A 15,692-nucleotide genomic window follows, 5' to 3' on the forward strand; every position below is an offset into this window, starting at 1 on the left:
GAATTTGAAAAGCCTCACATAGGTCTCTAATTCACCAGTTTTCCAACATCAAAAAGACAGTCTCTTAATCTCTGTCCTCAGTTTCCGGGATGATTTTACATTGATAATACCTCAATACTGTAATTGTCTTGTGTTTCTTTTTTCCAGCACCAACCAGTGAACCCACGCTCCTTTCTTGCGATGGCGTGACAGACACCAGCGTATCCCTCAAGTGGAGGCCTCCTGAACGTATTGGAGCAGCAGGGCTAAACGGTTACCGCATTGAGTACTGCCTTGAAGGATGTAAGCCCGTCTTTTCCATAAATGTTTCAAAGAGAACAAAGCACTTTATGATAAATAATGTATATAAGAATTTCTAGACAAAAATAGACCAAGGTTAATCAAGTTTAGCTTTTACCATCCTGGTAGTCACATGATATAAAGGAGTCATTGACCAATCACAGTGGTCAATCGGTATTAATGAATCTGTAACAGATCCAGACATGGTAAGAAAAAATCCCAGTGGTAGGAAGATTTGATTTGGGTGGGATTTTCCAGCCCTTCCCACCCTCTTCCGATCCCTCTGAGGGTGACACCCATGGCGTTCCCCAGTGGCGGGGTCAGCAATACATGGAAACAGCCATTGACTTCGACAGGACCAAAAGATCTCGCCAGTGGTCAATGACTCAACCCCTCCACGGGGGTGGGGGGGGGGGGGGGGGGGGGGGGGGGGAGCCGGAGCACATCAGCCGATGTTTTCAATTATTGCGTCCCAAAATAGTAAATTATCTGAATCAGTTCAGCCTTGATGGATGTTTTAAACCATTTTCGATCTTTACCATTATGTGTGACGTTTGGTTAGTTTTCAACGGCAGATTTCGGTCTATTTGGATGGTTCAATTTAAACATCTTCCATTTGACTTCATTGGAATTGCAGGACCATTAGAATGCTTGAGTATGAACAACAATGACAACTTGTATTTAAATATCATCCTTAACATGGCATCCCCTCCACAACATAGCTGTGTGATACTGAGCACCAAATGACATATTAGGACAGGCAGCCAAATGCTTAATCAAACAGGTAGGTTTTAAGGGTTATTTTAAAGGAGGAAAGCAAGATGGTGGGTGTAGGAAGGGAATTCCAGAGCTGGGAGCCTGGACAGCTCCAGATACAGCCACCAATGGTGGGATGACTAAAATCGTAAATACTGAAGGCCAGAAATGGAGGAGTGCAAACCTCTCATGAGGGTTATAGAGGCTGGAGGGGTGAGATCAATAAGGGACTTAAAAATCAGGATGAGAGGGCAGCGCGGTGACGCAGTGGTTAGCATTGGTGCCTCACGTCGCCGAGGTCCCAGGTTCGATCCCGGCTCTGGGTCACTGTCTGTGTGGAGTTTGCACATTCTCCCCGTGTTTGCGTGGGTCTCGCCCTCACAACCCAAAGATGTGTAGGCGAGATAGATTGGCCACGCTAAATTGCCCCTTAATTGGAAAAAATGAATTGCGTACTCCAAATTTTTTTTTTTTTAAATAAGGATGAGAATTTTTAACCCCCACCCCAGCCTCAACAGCTTTTTGTGAGAGAGTTCAAGATTTCCGCTCCCCTTTGTGTGAAGAAGTGCTTCCTGACATCACCCCTGAACAGCCTGACCTGAATTTTGGCCCGGCAATTTTTTGTTTTATTTCTAATATTGTTCTGCCCCTTTTTCTGGACTTGTCCCATCAATGGAAATAAATCGTTTATCACCATCTACCCCATTAACTCCTTTAATCTCGTTAACCACCTCAATTAGATCATTTATTCTATACTAAGGGGAATACAAACCTAGTCTGTGCAAATCTAGCTGTAATATGTGTGGTAGTCACCACTGTTGTATTATATTGTATATATGGGTATTACGGTAAGGCTCCTGTGCTACAGGTACGGGGGTAGATTCCTACCTGCTGGCTCCGCCCATTAGGCGGAGTATAAATGTGTGTGCTCTCCGAACAGCAGCCATTTCGCCAGCTGCTGTAGGAGGCCACACATCTCTGTGTAATAAAGCCTCCATTACATTCTACTCTCGTCTCGTTGTAATTGATAGTGCATCAATATGTAATCCCCTGAGCTGCTATCGTTCTGATCAATCTGTGCTGCACTCTCTCTCTCAGGTCAAAATATCCTTCTTGAGGTGTGCCGCTCATTTTATTTAATCACAGTCTTCATTCTGCATAACAAAGAGTTATTTTTTCTTTTTTCTTGCAACCCAGCAAACGAGTGGATTGTGTCGAACAGTGAGCTGACTGATAAAACCAAATACACGATTAACGGCCTCCCAACTGGGGAGAAAATCTATGTGAGGGTAAAGGCTGTGAATGTGGCTGGTGAAAGCCCTCCGATCAGCATGACAACGGCCATTCTAGTCAAAGAAGTTGTAGGTGAGCTGTTCTTTCCGTCTGACAATGAATCATCAACCGTTAGCTATCCTGGAGTCAAGGCCAAGGGTAACCCAGCCCCGATGAGGAGGAGATTCCATTGAAAAATTCGACCTTCTGGGCAGCAAGGCTGGGAGAACCCGGCCAGTTTATTTTGGTGTTCGCTGCCAGGAACCAGGAATTACTGATCATGGAAAGGGCTAGTCATGCTATATGTCTTAGTCTATATTAGGCTGTTGAGGTAATGTTGGATGTCTCTGAGTGTATATTTAGGTGTCCATATGTATGCAATTATGTGAATTTTTATAATTTTTCATGTGTGTTTGTGTACATATGTGTTTATGTGTATGTCGTGCCTGTGCATAAGTGTTTGCATGTGTAGTGCTGCCAGTGCATATGTGTTTGTGTATGTGTGTGCCTGTGGGTCTGTGTTTGTTTTTGTGTATGTATGCCTGTTTGTGTGTGATCCTCACATACACAGATATTACTATAACTTACTAATTAATCTGTTCTCTAACCCTCATCTCTCAGAACCCCCAAAGATCCGTATCCCTCGGCAGCTGAAGCAAACATACATTCGCAAAGTTGGTGAGCCGTTGAATCTTTTAATCCCTTTCCAGGTAGGCAATGCATTTCAGTGCTGAGGATTCAATTTTTAAAAATGTATTCGATCTCAGGATGTGGTGCGAGGCCAACATTTATTGTCCATCCATTATTGCCCTTGAGGTGTCTTCTTGAACCGCTGCAGTCCCTGAGGTAGGAATACCCACAGTTCTATTTGGGAGGGAGTTCCAGGATTTTGACCTTGTGAGTGTGAAGGAATGCCGATATATTTCCAGTGAGAAGTCTTACGACACTAGGTTAAAGTCCAACAGGTGTGTTTTGAATCACTAGCTTTCGGAACACTGCTCTTTCCTAAGGTGAAAGAAGAGGTAGGTTCCAGAAACATATCTATAGACAAAGTCAAAGATGCAAGACAATACTTTGAATGCAAGTCTTTGCAGGTAATTAAGTCTTTCCAGATCCAGAGAGAAGGATAATCACTGGTTAAAGAGGTGTGAATTGTCTCAAGCCAGGACAGTTGGTAGAATTTCGCAAGCCCAGGCCAGATGGTGGGGGGGATGAATGTAATGCAACATGAATCCAAGGTCCCGGTTGAGGCCACACTCATGTGTGCCGAACTTGGCTATAAGTTTCTGCTCAGCAATTCTGTGTTGTCGCTCAACCTGAAGGCTGCCTTGGAGAACGCTTGCCTGAAGATCAGAGGCTGAATGCCCTTGACTGCTGAAGTGTTCCCCGACTGGAAGGGAACATTCCTGCCTGCCAATTGTCACGTGATGTCCGTTCATCCGTTGTCGCAGGGTCTGCATGGTCTCGCCAATGTATCAGGCTTCAGGACATACTTTCCTGCAGCTTATGAGGTAGACAACGTTGGCCGAGTCACACGAGTATGTACCATGTATCTGTTGGGTGGTGTTCTCACATGTAATGGTGGTCCCCATGTCGATGATCTGGCACGTCTTGCAGAGATTGCCATGGCAAGGTTGTGTGGTGTCGTGGTCGCTGTTCTGAAGGCTGGGTAGTTTGCTGCAAACAATGGTTTGTTTGAGGTTGCGCGGTTGTTTAAAGGCAAGTAGTGGGTGGTGTGGGGATGACCTTGGCAAGATGTACGTCTTCATCGATGACGTGTTGAAGACTGCGAAGAAGATGTCGTAGTTTCTCCGCTCGGGAGAAGTACAAAGTACTGGACGACGAAGGGTACTCTGTTGGTTGTGCCCCTGTTTGTCTTCTGAGGAGGTCGGTGAAGTTTTTTGCTGTGGCGCGTTGGAACTGTCGACCGATGAGTCGAGCGCCATATCTTGTTCGGACGAAGGTATCTTTCAGCATCTGTAGGTGTCTGTTATGTTCCTCCTCACCTCAGCAAATCCTGTGTATGCGGAGGGCTTGTCCACAGGCAATGGCTTCTTTAATGTGTTTAGGGTGGAAGCTGGAGAAGTGGAGCATCATGAGGTTATCCGTGGGCTTGCGGTAAAGCAAAGTGCTGCGGTGACCGTCCTTGATAGAGATGATTGTGCAATAGGATTGGACAAATGATAGAGAATCACTTCACAGAGATAAATGTGAATTACTGTGAATGCTGGAATCTGAAACAAAACAGAATATCTGGACAATCGCAACAGGTCCAACAGCATCTGTGGAGAGAGAAGGGAACTAATGTTTTGAGTCTGAATGAGTCTTTGTCAAACAATTACTTCACCCCTCACACCGATTTTATACGTATTGACTTTGACAGAGAAAAGTCACTTTTCATTCCACACAATCTCTCAAAGTCAGGATCTACCACTATTTTCCATTTTTGAAATGAAATGAAATGAAAATCGCTTATTGTCACGAGTAGGCTTCAAATGAAGTTACTGTGAAAAGCCCCTAGTCGCCACATTCCGGCACCTATTCAGGGAGGCTGTTACGGGAACCAAACCGTGCTGCTGGCCTGCTTGGTCTGCTTTCAAATCCAGCGATTTAGCCCTGTGCTAAACAGCCCCTTTTTCCAACATGGCTTCACTTTATTTCAAATATAACAAGTTGCAAAAGAAAGGGACTGAGAATAATCCTTGTCTTTACCACTCAGGAACAAACCTGGTGGTTCAGCCACTTGTTGTAGGATCCATGTGCATTCTATCCTGTGCTGTCAGCTGTGGCTAAGTGGGTGGCACTCTCACCTCTGAATTAGAGGTTTATGGGTTCAAAGCCCGCTCCAAATACTTAAACACATCATGCAGCATTGACTGAGTGCTGCACTATCAGAGGGTCAGTACTGAGGGAGTGCTACACTCTCAGAACGTCAGTACTGAGGGAATGCTGCACTGTCCGAGGTCAGTACTGAGGGGAGTGCTGCAGTGCCAGACCGTCAGTACTAAGGGAGTGCTGCACTGTCCGAGGTCAGTACTGAGGGAGTGTTGCACAGTCATGGGGTCAGTCAGTAATGAGGGAGCGCTGCACTGTCAGAGGGTCAGTACAGAGGGAGTGTCGCACAGTCATGGGGTCAGGACTGAGTGAGAGTTGCACTGTCAGAAGGTCAATACTGAGGGAGTGTTCAACAGTCAGGGGGCCAGTATTGAGGGAGCTCTGAGTGTCAGAAGATCAGTACTGAGGGAGCATTACAGTATATGAGGCTCAGTGTTGAAAGAGAGCTGCAGTGTTGGAGGGTCAGTATTGAGGGCGCATTGCACATTCTCCCCGTGTTTGCATGGGTTTCGCCTCCCCCCCACATCCCAAAGATGTGCAGTCTAGGTGGATTGGCCACACTAAATTGGCCCTTAATTGGAAAAAATGAATTGGGTACTCTAAATTTATAATTTTTTAAAAAAGTATTGAGGGAGCTTGCTGTGCACTAATTGGGTTGCTGTTTTCCTATAACAGTGACTACATTTAAAAAATAAAAAACTGAATTGACTTTGAAGTGCTCGAAGGATGTGAAATGTGCTCAATAAACATACATTGTTTCCATGATTTTGAGGAGTAGGCTTTCTGTTCCTGCAGATTTCCAACCAAACACTTAAAGTATAAATCAACCACGGACAGCACGGTGGCCTAGTGATTAGCACAACCGCCTCACAGCACTGAGGTCCCAGGTTCGATCCCGGTTCTGGGTCACTGTCCGTGTGGAGTTTGCACATTCTCCCCGTGTCTGCGTGGGTTTCGCCCCCACAACCCAAAAATGTGCAGAGTAGATGTATTGGCCATGCTAAATTGCCCCTTAATTGGAAAATATAATTGGGTAATCTAAATTTATTTTTAAAAATTTTTTAAAAAGTATAAATCAACACAAAACCTATAAATGTACAGCCAGCATTCAGCGTATTACTGTCCTTCCAAATAAACCTTGCTTGTGATTAATTCCATGCCCCGGTGAAGAAAATAACCACAAAAATGAATTTTTGGAATATTTGGGCTGGAGCCCCGGCCTGTCACCTGAGGTGGCATTCTGAGAGAGCTTTAGCATCGTTAAAGTGTTTGCATATCACACCAGCCTTAATGTTGCTGTAAAAATTCAGAGTCTGGGCCCTACATAACCTCTGAGAAAGCAAACTAAGATCCCCCCCAGCCCATCCACCCCCTCCTCTGACCAAACCACCCATAGGTGATGCCAAGCACCCCGAGTGTATGAAGGTGCTGGTTAAATGGCCTTCAGAGGTTCAGGGTGGCAGCTAACCACCACTTGCTCAAGGGCAATTAGGGATGGGCAACAAATGCTGGCCTTGCCAGCGGTGCCCAAATTCTGTGAAAGAATGAGAAAACTGCGGATTCTGCCTGAGCTGTTGATCCACAAAATGTTCGCAAATGCTTTCTATTAAACGCGGCAATATGTGAATATTGGAGCATAGTGAAATGATTGCCTTATTGAAAATGAGTTCTTCTTGGTCAAGTGTCATGTTCATTTGAAAATGAAGAACAAATAAGTGACAGGATATATACAGACTAACATTGAGGCCCCTGTCTGTCCTCTCGGGTGGGTGTCAATGATCCCCTTGGTGCTGTTCAGAGAAGAGCAAGGGGAGTTCTCCCCAGTGTCTTGGGTAATATGCCCCCACGATAATCTGGAATTTAACTGTGTGGGGAACAGGCCACACACAACCAATTTTTTCTTTACGATTGACTGTAGTAATCTTAAAGCTTCACATAATCCGACAAATAAACTGCATGCAGTGAAGAGAAATCTGGAAGAATTTTAGTCTTGTCCGTTATTTATTCCTCAACCAAGATCATGAGAAACAGGTTCTCGAGTTATTGCTGTTTATTAGAGCTTGCTATGTGGAGATTTGCAGCCATGTTTCCTTCATTACAACATTTCAAAAAGCACTTAATTGGCTGTGGCGGTGCCCCGAGTTTTGGAAAGTCCGATATAGATGCGTTGGCACAGCGGTTGAAGTTAAAACTCACCACTATTCTTAGAATTCCCTCTATACCAAAAAAGGGTCGATATTCTAAATGGTGAACAGGGATTCTCACTCCCTGACTCCGATGCAGGCTTCGGTGGGTGCTATTCAGGTCAAATTATATTTTCAAGTTATCCCCCGGTATAAACCATATCTTCATCGAAGAATTTTACCTACTTACCCCTTAGTAGCATCGATGTCCTGGGTCCTGCGTTATTAAGTAAGTAAAGTAGGCTGATAACCACTGTTTCAGGCTAAAACTTTTAAGTTATTTTATTATTATAATTTTTTTTTAAAGCTGTAAACACTTTCTTAATAGAAAAGTAAAAAGATCTTGCTTCTGGATCCTTCCTGTTGGTTGAAGGGACCTTCAGGCCCACCTTGACAATCAATCTTCTTTAAAGTCTGGTCTTCTTTAGATGCATTCGCTGGTGAACTCGGTTGCTGTGTCCTATCCTTCCCATGTACCGAGCTGTGAGAGCTGGCTCTGGCTCTGCTGGCTGTCCCCTTTCTTCGGGTTTATATTCTCTTTCGAATAGTTATTAAGTTTTAACGACTTTATCGTAAATGAGCTTGTTTCACTTTGATAGTTAAAAAGTATCTTTGATGTAAAACATTTTAATACCACTAATTATTCATTTTGGGCATAATGTCTCCTCTCAGATCTGATTAAAAAATGCTTTAGTTTCAATAGTTAACTTTTATTTCTGTGATTTCGAATCGTTTAATTTTCCAATTGTCCCCAGCTCATAACTTTGCCTTTGATTTTGACTTTAAATGATGTCTCTCGTAGACAGGTGATCTCCAATTTTCTTTTAATTGACTTGATGTTCGTAGAATTTTACACTTTAGAATTGACACCAAATTCGACTGAGCATCATCGATCCTTTCCAGCTGTTTACTAAGAGAGTTTATTTCAATTAAGGTGTGAAACTTTGCTTTTAGCTGTATGCTAAAATTTAACTTGGTTATGACTTGAAAGACCTTCCTGCTTTAAACATTCGTCACTTAATTCAATTGAAACTCTCATCCATGCTTTTTCAGATACTTCCTGAGATAGTTACATCCCATGAAGGTGTGAGCCATTGTTTTAGCTTACCACAGGAAACCTGTGTGTTTGCTAAGCCTGCTTGTGAGCAAGAATCTGCATTTTATAATCCTGCACTTTGCAGCTGCTATTAACCTTTTGTGGGTTCTTTCCCTGTACCCTCTCAGACCAGATATTGCCATACTTCCATGTTTCAAATGACACATTTTTCTGTATTTTCAATTACAGGTATTGTCACTGGATTAGTAAACCAGAAACCCAGAGTAATGCTCTGGGGACCCAGGTTCAAATCCTGCCACTGCACATGATGAAGTTTAAATTTAATAAAAATCTGGAATTAAAAGTCTAATGATGAACATCTAATTAAACCATTGTCAATTGTTTATTTGTAAAACTCCATCTGGTTCACTAATGTGAGGGAAGGAAATCTGTGGTCCTTACCTGGTCTGGTCAACATGTGACGCCAGACCCACAGCAATGTGGTTGACTCTTAACTGCCCCCTCAAGGGCAATTAGGAATGTGCAATAAATGCTGACCCAGCTTGCAACACGCTCGTCCTAAGAACAAATTAAAAATGTTCCTTCCTTTTGTGTTATGACCTTCCAGCAGTCACAACGTGAAGGAGCTGATTCTGTCCATCGCTACAAAATGAGTGTTAAATCAGAGTTGGGTAATGCACTGTTAATATAATTAACATTTTTTGCTAGGGTAAACCTCGGCCAAAGGTTAGCTGGACAAAGGATGGAGATCCTTTGGATACAAATACAGTCAACATCCGCAACACGGATGCCGACACAGTGCTGTTCATCCGCAAGACTGAACGCAAACACTCAGGCAATTATGAGCTGACAGTCCAAGTGGAGAAGATTCAGGACAAAGCCACAATTGTCATTCAAATAGTTGGTATGTGAACGGTGAGCTAGAGAATTTCACACTCACACAAACCTGTGATTTTTCTGATCAATAGGAAACAATTGGGAGGTTATATCCAAATGATGGAGCCCCTGAAACTCTCCCATTTCATAACTACTCCCCCGCTATCCACACTTGACCGATGCACTGATGAAGCTTTGTTTACCTCACACCCTGTCAGATTGTTACTCAGATTGTGAATCCTTCGAAATGTCTCTGGAAGAAGCCATGTTGTTAACATGAATTAATTGGACAAATTATGTAAAGATTTATTTCCTCTTTTGAATGTGATTATATTAGCAATAGAAGAGTAAATTTAGTGCAGTGAATTTCCACCTGATTTTCTCCTTATCAGAGCTGGTAGCAGGATCTGGATCTATTATATTAGTAGAAGGTAGACATGCATGGATCTCCCATATCCCAGAAAGTGGTATCTTGGGCAATAAGCTGAAATTTGTTTATCTTTAGCCATAGTGGGGTATGTCACGGTACTAGGAATCCTGAGGCCCAGGCTAATGCTCTGGGGCCACGAGATCAAATCCCACCACAGCATTCAATTAATTATTAAATCTGGAATTGAAAGCTAGTCTCAATAATGGTGACCATGAAACTGTCATTGATTGTCATAAAAACCCATCTGATTCACTAATGCCCTTCAGGGAAGGAAATCTGCTGTTCTTACCTGCTCTGGTCTACATGTGACTCTAGACACATAGCAATGTGGTTAACTCTGAAATGCCCTCTGAAAGGGCCGAGAAAGCCATTTGGTTATATTTGGCTATACACCTCCTAAAGTGCAATTAGACATAGGCAGCAAATGCTGCCCCATTCCTGTGAATGAATAATAAAAATATAGGGTGGGAGCTAGTCTTGAGATGGATATAGGCTTTATCTTACATCCCTTGTGGAAGACAATCTATATTTTGGAGATGTGGTGCAAGAAGCTAGAAGAAATCTCCAGGGTCTTTGGATGCGTGGGTGGTTAGCAATATTGCACCAGGAACCTGAGTTCAATTCCAGCCTTGGATGACTGTGCGGAGTCTGTACGTTCTCCCCTTGTCTGCGTGGGTTTCCTACGGGTGCTCCGGTTTCCTCCCACAGTCCAAAGATGTGCACGTTAGGTGGATTGGCCGTGATAAATTGCCCCTTAGTGTCCAGGGATGTGCAGGGGTAGGGGTGTTCCTGGGAGTGGACATGGATTGAGAGCTCATTCGAAGGGTCGGTACAGACTCGATGGGCCGAGTGGCCTCCTTATGCACTGTAGGGATTCTATGAAAAGTACGATTTTTATTTAGTGAATGATATTCTAATGAGTGGCTGTGACAATGGATAAGAATATGAGTTACATCACAACTGAAGGGAGAAAGTAAGACGGAGAAATTATGGTCGGATAAGCAGGTAAACGAGAAATGTATGATTCCTGAAAAAAATCGAAAAGTTTATATTTAGTGATTTTTCCACAGAGAAACCTGGTCCACCTATGACAGTGAAAATTGTCGATACTTGGGACACTAATGTGGCTTTGGAGTGGTCACCACCAAAGGATGATGGGAATGCTGCTATTACGGGATACACGATTCAAAAAGCTGATAAAAAGACCATGGTGAGTGTGAAATGAGAGCTGGCTCAGTCTCTCTCTGTTTCTCTCTATCTCTCACACTCTCGCTCCCTCATCTGTCTTTCTCTCTGTCTCCCATTCTGTCTCTGTCCCTCTGTCAAAGTCTGTCAGACTGTCACTGTCTATAATTCTTTCTATCTCTCTGTCTTTCTCTCTGTCACTCTCTCTCTGTCTTTCACTCTGTCAATCTCTCTCTGTCTGTCTGTCACTCTGCATGTCATTCTCTGTCATTTGATCTGTAACTGTCTCACTGCTGTCACTTTCTCTCTGTCACTCTCAGTAAATCGCTGTTTGTCTGTCGCACACTCTCTGTCGCACACTATCTATTTGACATGAATCACCACGGTCGGGATTCTCCCCTAACCGCGGGGTGGGCCGTACCGGCGCCGAGGTATGGTGTGAACCACTCTGGTGAATCCTCCGCACCTTCAGCAGCTAGGCCGGCGCCGGCGGGGTTGGCGCCGAACCAACTAGTGCTCAAGGGCTTGGCGCTGTGCCAGCCAGCGCTGAAGGGCCTCCACCGGACGGTGTGAATTGGCACATGCGCGGGAGCGCTAGCGTGTGCTGGCATCATCCCAGCGCATGCGCAGAGAGGTTCTTCTCCGCGCCGGCCATGGCGGACATTTACAGCGGCCGGTGCGGAGGGAAAGAGTGCCCCCACGGCACTGGCCCTCCCACGGATCGGTGGGCCCTAAACGCGGGCCAGGCCACCGTGGGGGCACCCCCCGTGGCCAGATCCCCCCCGAGGACTCCGCAAGCCACCAGCAGAGCCAGATCCCGCCGGTAAGGACCTTGTTTTATTTACGCCGGCGGGACTGGCCGAAAACGGACGGCCACTCGGCCCATCGGAGCAGAGGTTCATCGGGGGGCCCACTGCTAACGGCCCCCGACTGGCGTGACGCGATTACCGCCCCCGCCGAAAAACCGGCGTCGGAGAATCCAGCAGCCTGAGTCGGGCGGCGGGGCAGGATTCAAGCCACCCCCCGGCAATTCACCGGCCCGGCGGGGGGTCGGAGAATCCCGCCCCACATGCCTCCAAACGTTTTGGGCGGGATTCTCCACAGAGCGGAGAATCAGCGCCATTGGTGCCGGCATGGTTGGCATGGCGCTGGTCGCGGGCCACTCTACGCGGCCGTCCCACCGATTCTCCAACCCGGATGGGCCGAGCAGCCGTAAGAAAAGAGCCGAGTCCCGTGGCGCCGTTCTAACCTACTCTGGGCCGGCAGGACCTCGCCGTTTAAGGGTCGGGTGGTGGCCTTTGGGGGGTGGGGGGAGAGGTCCAACCCTGGGGGGGCCACCGATGTGGCCTGGCCCGCGATCGGGGCTCACGAATCGGCGGGCCGGCCTCTGTGGCTAGGGGCCTCCTTTCCTACGCGCCGGCCCCTATAGTCCTGCGCGTTTTGCGTCGGGGCTGGTGCGTTGAAGGAGGCCACTGCGCATGTCCTCGTTGGCGCTGGTGCAACTGCGCATGTGTGGATCCCGCAGCGCACAGTTCGCGCCGGGATCTGCTGCTGGAGCAGCGTGAACCGTTGGATGGGCCAGAATTAGTCGTGGGAGCGGCCCGTTCACGCCGTCGGACGGTCTGGGCACTCTGCCGCGGGATTGGAGAATCCCGCCCTTCATTTCAGAAAAATTATTACAACCACATGACTGCTTTCAATTTTGTTTCTCATGAGTCGTGAGCCTCGCCGACAATGCCAGCCATTGTTGCCCATCCCTCATTTCCATTCTCTGCTGTATCTCTCCATCTACTCTGTCAAAACCACTCGTGATTTTGAAAACCTTGTTTAAATCTCCTCTTTGCCCTTGGCTCCCTCTAAGGAGTTAAGGAATGGCCAATAAGTGCCAGCCATGCCAGTGACGCCCACAACCAACATTGAATTATAAGCAAATTCCTGAGTGCTTACTAAATCTCACCCTACAATTAATGATAAACAAAAATGTTCAAACTACCGGTTACACAAAGTGCTTTAAGATGAAAGGAGATTCATCCCAGAAAATGCATAGCAACTCAGTCCCGAATACACATTCAGATTCTCACACTCAGATTTGTCTGGTTTGAATTTCTTGGGCTGAGATGTTTGTAGAGCTGTTAAATGACAGCTACATCCCTAAATCAGCATTTCAAGATCTGTTGATATCAACAATTGGAGGATTTTTCAGGTTATGGGATCCTGTGAGACTCCAGGTGACTCATGAAAGTAGAAGACGGGCGCGATTCTCCGCCCCCCAGGCCGGGTGGGAGAATAGCGGGAGGGCCTCCTGACATTTTTCACGCCCTCCCGCTATTCTCCCCCCCACGCCAGACCCACTCCTCGAATCGCCGCTCGCCGTTTTTTACGGCGAGCGACGATTCTCCGAAGCAGATGGGCCAAGCGGCCGGGCCTTCACACCCGTTTCAACACGGCAGCAAACACACCTGCTTGCTGCCGTCGTGAAACGGGCGGCAAATGCCTGTTTGGTGCATCTGGGGGCCCGATTGGCACGGCAGTACCACGGCCGTGCCAAGGGGGGCATAGGCTCGCGATCGGTGCCCACCGATCACGGGCCGTGCGTCCGCAACGGACGCACTCTTTTCCCTCCGCCACCCCGCAAGATCAAGCCGCCATGTCTTGCGGGGCGGCTGAGGGAAAAGACGGCAACTGCGCATGCACAGGTTGCCGTTGTCCAACCTGCGCATGTGCAGCTGACGTCATCGGCCACGTCAGCCGGCATGACGCTTGGCGTGCGGCCCTGACGACCATCGTCAAGGCCGCGCCGCCGTGATACACAGGGCCGCGCACGTAGCCCTGCCCGAGGGGGGGAGAATCGGCCCCGGAAGAGGGCGTGAAGGCTGCCGTGGGCCACGGACTGTCCCACGGCAGCCTTTACGATTCTCCGCATTTGCGGAGAATCTCGCCCCCAGTTCCTGAAAGGATATGGGGTAGGGCAGAAAAATGAAGCAGAGATGATCAACTATGATCATATTGATTAAATGAGCAGACGCAAGGGGAGTCAAGGGTTTGTCTTACAAATATTATAATTGTTTTGCAAAACATACAAATTAGGAGGCGGCTACTTGGTCCTTCGAGCTTGCTTCACCATTTAATAGAATCATGGTTGATTTAATTGCAACCTTCCGCCTAACCCCGATAACCTTTCACTCCCTTGATAATCAAGAATTTATTTAATTCTGCTTTAACAATATTCCTGACCCCTAGCGGGATCATCTGGATCTGGCAAAGTCGCACCTTGTGGCCGGTTCCCATTGGCAGGGCGTGTGAGCCATGTAAATGCCCATAGACTTTGGCGAGGCCAGCGGAGCGGAGGATCCTGCGGATGGAGAATTCCGCCCTTTGTTTCAACTGCCTTTTGGGAAAGAGAATTCCAAACACTCATAAACCTGTTGAAAGAAAGATGTCTCTACCAGCGCGATTCTCCCAAAATCGTTCTTGGCTAATTTATGGCGGGTTTCTCAGGGAGTTTCCTGCTGGCTCTGCCGGTGAGTTTCCCCACCACTGGGGAGTTTCTCACCGGTTTAAGCCACACTTCGAATTTTTTTAGCATTGGGAAGCTGAACTCAGAGGTCGGGGCAGCGTTTTGAAACGGTGCCTCGGTCTCTAAGTGAGCTTGTGGGTCCCCCGCAACCCCCATCCATGGGCAATATCACCCCCCGCACACATGGACACTGCTCCACACCCCCAGGCTGGCAGTACCAGGGTGCCCAGGTGACACCAGAAGTGCCAGTGTAGCACCTTCCAAAAAGGCATGTACCTGAGGGCCTCCAATACTTCGCGAGACCCCCTCGAGTTCCATTCCAGCTGGTCCCCATTTGTGGACCAGTACTGAACTGCACTCGCCCGCGGTCTCTGAAGGGGATAGATCCCAATGTGTTGGGTGCCTTGGGGAACTGCATATTAGAGTGAGGCTCGCTGTCTCGCTCTAATATGCAGATTTGCCAAAAATTAATCCCGCCCACATCGCAACGTCTCACAAGATTGCATTAGATCTCATGAAGCAATTCAAGCCGGTAGATCGCGGGAGCGGGGTCTCCTGACTTCTGTCGACCACATTGTGCCGTGGCGCGCTGCTTTTCGGGCACAATGTGCCGATCGCGTCCATGATCCTCATTTTGCCGCATCCTTTAATGCAAAAGTTTAATACGCCTGGACCGTTACAGAACAGACAAGTCAGCAATATATTTAATGCTGTGATAATTCCTTTCCCTCTCTAGGATTGGTACACAGTGATCGAGCACTACCACAGAACCAACTGCGTCATAACTGAACTTATCATCGGAAACGAGTATTACTTCAGGGTCTTTTCCGAGAATATGTGTGGACTGAGTGATGATGCGACAGTAACAAAGAACAGTGCTCTGATTCAGAAGGAAGGTCTGTTTAAATGCTTTCATGCAATGATTCCTTTCATAATCGTTTCGTAAGAGGCTGCTCTGAGCATGAAAATTTGACCCCTCCCTTATCTCTGGTCCACGGTCCCATTTAAAGAGGTTCTCCTTTAGCTCGCAAAAAATACCCATAGTCTGGAAGAGATGACAATTGCCTTTTATTAATCAATTAATTGAAGGATGAAGGGCTGGATTCTCCACACCCCGAAGCCGAAATCGCATCCGGTGCCGGGGCGGAAAATCCACTTTTGGAATCGGGACCGGCGCTGGTTCCTCGATTCTCCAGCCCCCGAAAAGCGGCGTACCCGGGAAGTACGCTGTGCCGCATATCACCCACCAGCAGCCATTGCCCGAGGCCCCCCCCCTGCTATTCTCCACCCCTGACCGGCCGA

At 47.0% G+C, this 15,692-nt stretch overlaps 1 protein-coding gene across 15 annotated transcripts in view; it reads left to right on the forward strand.

Annotated features, from left to right (window-relative positions):
• The window catches only part of mybpc1 (myosin binding protein C1), a 175,020-nt gene that overhangs the window by 135,211 nt on the left and 24,117 nt on the right, over window positions 1-15,692 (forward strand). For all 15 annotated transcript variants that reach the window (XM_038781127.1, XM_038781130.1, XM_038781128.1 and 12 more), the window contains 6 exons: window positions 148-282; window positions 2,233-2,400; window positions 2,929-3,017; window positions 9,091-9,286; window positions 10,759-10,898; window positions 15,127-15,286. In XM_038781127.1, coding sequence (XP_038637055.1) covers window positions 148-282; window positions 2,233-2,400; window positions 2,929-3,017; window positions 9,091-9,286; window positions 10,759-10,898; window positions 15,127-15,286 — 888 coding nt within the window. The remainder of the gene's footprint in view (window positions 1-147; window positions 283-2,232; window positions 2,401-2,928; window positions 3,018-9,090; window positions 9,287-10,758; window positions 10,899-15,126; window positions 15,287-15,692) is intronic.

Source organism: Scyliorhinus canicula, chromosome 20 (genome assembly GCF_902713615.1).
Source record: "Scyliorhinus canicula chromosome 20, sScyCan1.1, whole genome shotgun sequence".
Lineage (NCBI taxonomy): Eukaryota > Metazoa > Chordata > Chondrichthyes > Carcharhiniformes > Scyliorhinidae > Scyliorhinus > Scyliorhinus canicula.